Genomic DNA, 9,206 nt, shown 5'->3' on the forward strand with positions numbered 1-9,206 from the left:
CAGTGGTTTAGACGTGAAAGCGTAACAGACAGACAGAGTTACTTTCGCATTTATAATATTAGTAGGGATGGAGAATTTCATGTTGTAAATTCTTTATTGTAAAAAAAATTTGTCTTCCTAGCATAATATCGAAGTGTGGTTAGTTAGTTAGAAAGGAGCTCTTAATCAATGTTTCTTCGTTGAATAATGCTTTGTTATGAAATTGTTATTTTAATCAGAGTTATGAATCTATTTACTGGGTTATTTCCAGAAGCATAAAGAATTTAATTAGTGCACCAGACTGTGGAAGAAAAATAATAACTACTGGAACAAGTTTTAATTCATGCTCCTAAATGTTAACAGTGATTTAATAAGATTATGAGTCAAGGTTGTCTTAAGATTGATATTCTCAACTCTTGTACTCAGTGGCCGAAACAATAATACGTTTCCTATAAATTATTTAAAGTCGAACAAAAACAATTACAGATCTTTCCTATTAAATTCCTATATAGGTATGATAATGAATATGAATAAAAGAATGTAAATATGATAAGAATGAATAAAAACGCTTATGATAAAAACCAGTCCCGATAAATTATCTTAAACTATAAATTATTGCTTTCGACGCCACGTTTTCTCCCTACTTTCAATTCCAGGCTAAAGTAAAAATTTCAGTTTTATGTTACTTTTATAACTTTATAGGTAATATCTAAGTGTTTTTTTCCTGCTTGACGTCGTGATTAATTTAAGGGAACACATTTTTGGCAAATTTTAGTTTACGGTCAAAAATCAACTGCCTTTTTTGTCTCAAGAATGATGTTTGAAATGTTTTCTTTACAAGATCACACTTTTACCTATTCTTGAACCAACATTTTTCCTCATTTTCATTTCAGGCTCTTTTACCCAAAGCAAATTATCCTTTTATTGATTCGGTTTGAATGAACACCAAAACACTTTAAAACATATTTAAGTATGTTTCGATGTTTTTTTATCTAAAATGAATGCTTCTACATTATTACAAAAAATATACAGAAGGAACATTACGCAACGTGCGTTACGTGATCATAACTATAAAGAGTGCCATTATATTCAATCTCTTCCCGTCATCACACAGTCGTTGCTGACAGGTTATCTTCAGCCGTCTCGATATTCGATCATTGCCAATTTTCCGCTGACATAAACGTGCTATACAACTTTGTCTACCTACCTATTGATATGGAAATGGAAATCTAATTTTCTATTCCAATGTTTTGGTATCTGGGCTTAGTTCTGCGTTGAAACAATGTGATTAGATTGATCGTTCGGAGGACGAGTTATTTTATGCGAAGCAAAGTGAAATAAAAACATGCTTAAATACGATATTTAATATTTACGACATGAACACGAGAATTCCGTAGCGGTGTTTTTAAAGTCTCATGACGAAAATATTTTTCAGCTTTCATATAACAGGAAAATAAATGACCTGTCCATTTTTATTTCCCAACAAGTTTCATTCAGATATTGTGTACCTGGTTATCGTGTGCTCAGGCGAGCTATCTCCACGAATAAACCTTAAAATAAGTTCACAGGTGAAATGTCCAAAAGTTTCCAACTCGGCGAGAGTAAACAACGCCTTGTTACTTCTTACTGCTGACACGAGTTGGACGTGATACGTAACTAACCCAAACTACGTTTATTTTACCGCACAGAATATAGAAAACGACCCTCATGCCTTCACGGAGAGCTGTACAAGGTTTATTTAAGTTTCACGCTACTTGGTGTCGCTAACTTGCCACTCCCGTTCAGTATGCGAAAACTTTAAGTCTGACAGTGTCATAATAAGCCGCAGACTACATAATTCTCGGTGATTTTAAATGAAGACGTAAAATAACCTTGATAGTTTGTGAAACGAAACGTAATATCCCTTTGTTGTCAAGGGACCAAACATAATCATGCCGATAATGGAATGTGGAATCACGTTAAACGAGATCCCTCTTGTCTAGCCACTATCAGCTCTGTAACAATAGATTCCATTAGCGTTCAAACAATTGGGACGGGCACCTAAAGTATTAACTGATACTTAATACTAAAACAACCTCTGGCTAATGTTTAATCGTGCTTTAAATGGGTTCTGTACACATATAAAATGAGTATTTTTCTAAGATTTCTTGTGAAGAAGCTGTCTTACTACGTTATAAGAATTACATTTGAAACAAGAGCGGTTAGCATCGTTGAAAAAATATGGTAGCGTGTGAACGTGCCGTGGCCATTTATCGCTGCTCGCTGGCTATAAGTCAACTGTCACCATAATCGTTTGTTTCATGCTCACTTTGCCGTCGCCGGGAGTGGAGTGTATGGTAATTGAGAGTTACTTGCTCGTTACGCCGAACCAGCGTCTTGTTACATTTCTACAGGATAAGTGCCCCCAGTAATATTTTACTTGGGACAATGGAAATTATTTTCAAAATGAAATCTGGTTTTCAAAGTGCTCCGTTATAATTTCAGTATTATTTACTGTGCTCGCAAAAGTTTGTTCCAACGTTATGATGTTATTGTGTGTTATTTTTTGGTGTAAGTTGGCAGCCGCTCAGGACATGTAATGGCACTAATGAACAACATACAACATGCGTACGACGTGGTACATCGTATATTTTCAGGACTATAATTCAGGCAGACTATCTTAAGTAGTGAACTGCGCTTGCAATAAAATGAACATGTCACATATTGGAATGTCCATTTATGCAATTCTTTGTCGCTATTTTAACAGAGATGTGGGTAAGGAGCAAACTTATTAATATCTGAGATGTGTGAGACCAAAACGTCTTTTCATATAATAGACAAAAGCACGGGTGCAATTTACTAATACTTTCAAATTCCTGAAGACTACATCGAGATACTCTTGCTGAGAATTTGGTACAGCGTTAAGTTAGCGAACACTGAAGACTTTAGTAATTGCGCCTTGGAAGTGTATCGGAGATCGGCAAAGTTTTCAACTCAACACATAGGTAGGTCTCTCCAACACGTCCTCGCCTCGCAACTTACCCTTAACGGACTCTGATCGGAAACTCTGCCAATTTATTAGCGGCACCCCGCGGGGAAACTCGAATTAGTTACCCCACACATCATTTTGTGACTGTGTTGCTCTCCGCAGAAAACGTTAATTGAGCATTGGCTACGTTTCATTCAGCTACTCTATAAGATGAATAGAACATTCGTGCAAGTTCTTTATTTTTATTTTGTAAGGTGTTTAACTAAACTTGTTGTTTTATACGGTTTAATTACTTGCCGTAAGGGCAATATCAGTACGACATTGTACAGAGAAATGAGCAAGCTTAATTGAATCTAAGTGTGCAAGACAAGTCTAAAATGGCTCATTAACGAAAAATCTCATCAATCACTCGAATGGCCAGTCAATAACAATGCACATTATCTTAATGCACTTTTAAAATAACTTTAGAGTATTAAGTAAAATGCTAAGAAACTTTGGCTGCAAAGTTTTAAATGTCTCTTCGGTAAAGTTGGTGAAGTCGCCGGCACACTTACACAAGGCCTTATTAAAAATACAAAACTCGTCGAGTCGCTTGCTGTTAGTCATTAGACACTGTGAAGTAAAAACTTTGGGACACCCGGCGCTTGCGTAATGTTGATACATTTTTCTTGTGAAATTTCAACCGAGATTAATTGACACAACTTTGTCATAAGCTTTTAGAGATGGATGTTTTATTCTGCGGAAGCATTGCTGGTCACTTACTCTTAATTAATATTGCGGTAACTAAATACGGTGCTTTACAGTAAATGTAAGGACAAAAAGTGAAAAAAAACGCCAAAAAGTCTTTATTCTTCTAACATGTTTCGTCCAATTCAAAAATTGTAGCTTGAAAAAGTCTCTTACCTACTACTGGCTAACTATAAGTACAAGAAAGGTTAACTAGACGCAGGGGCTTTAGAGTAGGTATATAGCAATACTTTATGCTTTGTAAAACACATTAAGAAAATGTTTCTTAACAATACTCAAACCCAAAGTTCAAATCGTAAGTGTATCAACTCTCCAAATATTCAACCACTTGATCTTATGAGTTTCCTAATTGATATGTAATGTAACATAAATTCAAAGTAAAATATTCAACTAGTACACGTGTTTCAGAACGTAGCGAAGGCATTCGCCTGGGGTGCTCGCAGTAAATATTAACTTGCTCACTCCGGTATCGCTTTCTTGTAAAATATAGGTGAAGTTCGAGTAGTTTATTTAATGGACCCGTCGCCGACTTTCGCCTGCACCCTAACACCCAATCCTGAAGCAATCTAAAGACCGATCAGACGATCAGTCGCGCTTACTCTTTAGAACGCTGAGAGTGCCGCAAGACTACGTACAAAATAGCGCTTAGAAAACTTTTTACGTATCTATTGGAAAAATCTTTACTCGACTTTTTAGGATTCTTTCAGTATAATTAAATCTGAAAAAGGATAAGTGCACAAAGCATGACAGTGTGAAATTTTAAGCAATAGCTAAATAGTAAATAACAACCTCGTAATGTACATTAGATTAGATAAACGTATTAGATAAACCTGTGCATCCATTATTAAGTAATACACAATACGTAATAATCTGTTAGCAGAATTATTCCTATTTCCTCTATTATCACCTAAAACCGAATATACCGTTAATTGGGAATTTAGGTCGAACAATTTTAATGGAAATCCATTTCCTACGTCATACGGTCTACAATGCTACTGGCTTGTTAAAAATGTAATAGTCCAATGTTCACTGAATTGTTGCATCGGCGGATTGGCCAATATGAAATAGAAAAAGTTCAATTTTATTGCAATTTATGATTTATTGTTTTCATTCGTTTGTGGATTAGCAATAGGCAAATGGTAGTTTCGAATTGTTAATGCTTTTTGTGGATATGGGTGAATATTTTAGTGATGCTTTTTAATCATGTAATAGGATTAGGGTAAAGGCGGGATAGATGCCCCACTTTTTGAAATATGCTTCTAATTTAATAAATATTGGTGCTACATTAATAACACCTATGAATGTAACTAGTTTAATCCTTTATGTTTATTTGTGATTTGTCTTTTTGGACCTATATACTACACGTTTTGCAGATTTCAGCTTTTTGTAGAACTCAATTTTTGGGGATAGATGCCTACCCCTATGGATAGATGCCCCACCTTTAAAATACTAGCGAGGATAGATGCCTACGGTGTGGGATAGATGCCCTTCATACTGTATAAGTACATTATATTAATAATATTTATATATTTTTTTACTTTAATTTATTTGAAATGAAAAGTATTTTGCAGTTTTTTAAATCTTTTTATATTTATTATCAGATTAATTAAAATTAACACAATAAATTCAAAAAGTATTTGTTCAACAAAAATAATGTATTTTAAATTTAAACCCTTATTATAAAATATTAATTATTAAGTTTCAACATGCAAAATCATTAAAATCATTCTTTCTTAAAAACTAAAATAACACAATATACTTAGCATCATAATATTTAACCGGACAGTGCCTTAAGTTTTCCACATCTTGAGCAAAAAATTCTGAAAAGTGTACAGGTTTCATGTAACCAGTACTGACAAATTACACATTGAATCCAGTCGGATTCAGACTTTATTTGTTGATAGTTTTTAAAGCATTCTATGCAGTTATTTTTATTTGTATCTTTAGGCTCATCCCGTCCATCTCTTTTAGTCTTCTTTACCGGCAAACCTTTAGTTTTCTTTCCCTCAACTTTTTTCTGAATTGTCTTCATCTTCACTGTTTAAACTGTAAATCATTCGTAATCAATAAAAAGGGTAAATACCTATAGGTACATAAACACGTGAAAAATATAAAAAACACAAAAATATATTAAAAATATATATTCAAAGCACTTATAATACATTCAGGGTATACGTGGTGTATAGAGGGATAGATGCCCCTAGGGGCACCTATACCGTTAAAAATCAGGGCATCTATCCTTTTTGACAGGGTTAGATGCCCTAGTATTTTTTTAAATAAATAAGTACAATAGAGCAACTATTTACATCAAAATGTATACTTCATGAAACAATATACATACGTAATAAAAAATTTGACGGAATTAATATCGACTTATAAAGTTATACAACAGCAAATACTCACCTTTAAAAATTTGACGCTCGCTTTAAGTTCGCCGCGGAGATGAATTCACATACGAGCGAAAAGCAAACTCACCCCTCGACGGCGCATGGCTAACTTAGGTGCGGGGTGCTTGAGGCTTCTAGTTAAACGGTTGTTTCTCAATTGCGAGCATTGGAAGTTAGGTTTTTCAAAAATGGGGCATCTATCCCGCCTTTACCCTACGCAAAGTATTATATGTGCCTATTTAAAAGTAGCGGTAATCCTCTTTTATAAAATGAACTTATAGGTAATCTCACCTTAATCCAGGTATAGTAGTCAACAGTTGCCCTTCAGCGGTGACCCAATGCACGTCCGGGGGCGGGTGGCCGGTTGCCCGGCAGAGTGCGTGCGCGCCTCTTGTGGCGGGCCACAGCACGCGCGCCGGTGGTTCTGTGACAAACCGCGGCCGCTTGTCGCTTGCGCCCACGGCTTCTAGTACTGCCAGAGTGATTAGCATCCATGGCAGCTTATACTCTGAAACAACAATGTACGTATGAAAATCAGTTCACCAGTGACGAAGATGACATAAAGTGACCATATAACCTCTACCTCTATTCTGAAGTCGTTAAAAGCATTGAGAGAAAGTGTACCAGATTCAAAATAATATTTCTCCAGTAAATTAACTTGAAAAATGTTTTATCATCTAGCTCTTCTAAAAATAAAATTATTTGATATTAGAAAGCGCTTAGTACGGTATTTCAAATATTTTTAGATGAACGTTTGATCATAACTGGGAATACCTGACATTTCGTAGCTAATTTTATAACCAGTTGCGCACAACTTACTTCCTCAGAAATAAATATTTACAACGCTTTCACACTCTGATCAAAACCGAGCGTTTTCGCTTGGATATCAGATCCACCCAATATAATAACTTGGATTGTGAAAAAAAACACGATTCAATTTATCCAAATGAATTATTATTAGTATCGTTTGTTGAAAATACAATATGGCGGATTTTCTCAATAAGCATAAACATTGAATTTAATTTGGCCATTAGTAGGAATTAATCCAGAAATTAGTCTTGATTACAATTAATTTACCAACTTTCCACCACCATAAATCATAATTAAGTAGAGAGAGCATCCAGAAATACGAAAACAGTTACACGAGTGTTTGTTTCAAAAAGTTGAACTTTAATTTCCTTTAGCGTTTTAACATTCTGCATCCACGAAGTTGTTCTCCCTGGCATAATCCATCAAAAGTGAACCAAAACGAATCAACTGCCGGATCGAACGCTGAGTTGCGTTTTAAAACTTTTTCAAGGAACGCTTTGTATAAAATGCTTGGAGTCAGCACTTTTCACTAGTAAATTAAACTGGCCTTTTGGTAGATTGCGTGGCTTCTAGGAATCCCATTCGTTAGCGGTTCGTTTTCTGTTTTGCTTAATTTCAAAGAGTGCTTATAATACTTTGCGGAAATCTCATTTTAAGTTAGATAAGAATTCAAAGCAAAGCTTAAGTTTACTATTTCTAGAAATAATAACACAGGTGCTGGGTATTTTCATCTGCACAAATAATATAAATAATATTCTCAGAAGAAATGCAATACTTCAGCATTCAAACGATACTTTGATACGAAACTAGATACACCTACGCTATACATTACTTGTCAATACGAGCGTAAAAATATGTATATTTTCAGTATTTCAAGATGAAGCGGCGGTGTCGTTCATACCGGGGTCATAACATAAATCAGAGAGAACCTCTATCGTGAGGGGTGACGGTTTATTTACTGCCGAGGTGCGACCCACTTGCCGGGAACATTGCTCAGCTTTTAAATTGAGATTTTAGTTCACACATTCGTATGTTGAAATGTAGCTTTTATGGGTTAATAGTTGGGTGTTAGGAAACTACATTTCTGAAGTATAATATCTGAATATAAGTGAGTATAATAATTTTGTAGAATTCACCTGTCATTGGCAGAATCGTCGACATTGTCATCGACACGGATTGCCATAAATTAAAATAGAATAGAATAGAATTTTGTAGAATAAATGGTGCTCAATTCAAAATACCTATAACTCGTATTATAAAACACCACAAAATTTTTTGTGACCTCTGAAAGAGATTCAGTTTGTTATTTGCTACCAACATGTTTTCTGCCTGATCCAAGTTCTACGAAATATCGATGCTTTTTTTAAACCAAAAAATATGCCAACGTGCTTCTTTATGATATTCTGTTTCGTGTTATAGACGGTATCGTCTCTTTAAATCTTTATTTAACAAATATTTTCAAAGTGACATAAGCTTTTGATACCTACTTATTACTGTTACAGCCTTTTTTTTATACTTATAATAAGACAAACATTCTTTCAAGAATGATTTTGAATGAAAAGAATTTAAGTTGAGTAAACCCTAGAGATTCTGCGCTACTTCTGAAAGCTTTCAAATTATGTAAAATCGTTGTAAAGAAGTGAAAAGTTTTAGCACTCCTGAGATTTTAGCTTGCAGGTATTCCAATATTTTTGTAAAACTTATATCAACACTTTAACTTTTGAATACTGAATCGTTATCTAAAAATTAACAAGTTCTTAATGCAATGCCAATAGATTTTATTAAGATACTCTCAACTCTATACTTTCATCATAAAACCGTCCATTACGAAATTTGCATAAAAACCGAATAAATTAATCTAAAACCAACCTTTCATTATTTCCGCAATCACTGAACACCGCTTTCCAAACTACCCATCTAAGTCATGATTTCAAAACAGTCACAAAAATCCACATGCTTTACAATACACACTGCAGTTCCAGAGTCATATTATTTTAACACATTTTTACTTCAGCATCTTTACGGAGATCGTTCGAAGTTTTCCCTCCAAAAGTGGTAAGGGAGTCAACACATGTTTCCCCGACGGCGTTCGCACGCGGACTGGGCGCGAGCGACTGAAACCCGCCCTCGAGTTCTCGACTACTCTCAACTGAAACGCTACACTGGCCAACTTAATACAACCGACTTAAGTTTGATTTTATAGGCGAATCGGTACTCCATAGGTTCTTATGTTCAATTGCGTTTAACTTTTCGTAAATATAGAGTTTTGGAGTAACTTGGAACTGACATAATTACCTAGCATAAAAATATTTGTA

The 9,206-nt window shown here is 34.8% G+C and overlaps 1 protein-coding gene across 1 annotated transcript in view; it reads right to left on the minus strand.

Annotated features, from left to right (window-relative positions):
• The window catches only part of LOC110371410 (cell adhesion molecule Dscam2), a 36,144-nt gene extending 27,148 nt beyond the window's left edge, over positions 1-8,996 (minus strand). Inside the window, exons 1-2 of the mRNA XM_064040996.1 lie at positions 8,761-8,996; positions 6,373-6,589 (exon numbers count right to left, since the gene is read on the minus strand). Coding sequence (XP_063897066.1) covers positions 6,373-6,589; positions 8,761-8,767 — 224 coding nt within the window. The 5' untranslated portion in view covers positions 8,768-8,996. The remainder of the gene's footprint in view (positions 1-6,372; positions 6,590-8,760) is intronic.
• Positions 8,997-9,206: the final 210 nt, after the last annotated feature.

Source organism: Helicoverpa armigera, chromosome 2 (assembly GCF_030705265.1).
Source record: "Helicoverpa armigera isolate CAAS_96S chromosome 2, ASM3070526v1, whole genome shotgun sequence".
NCBI classification, from domain to species: Eukaryota; Metazoa; Arthropoda; class Insecta; order Lepidoptera; family Noctuidae; genus Helicoverpa; species Helicoverpa armigera.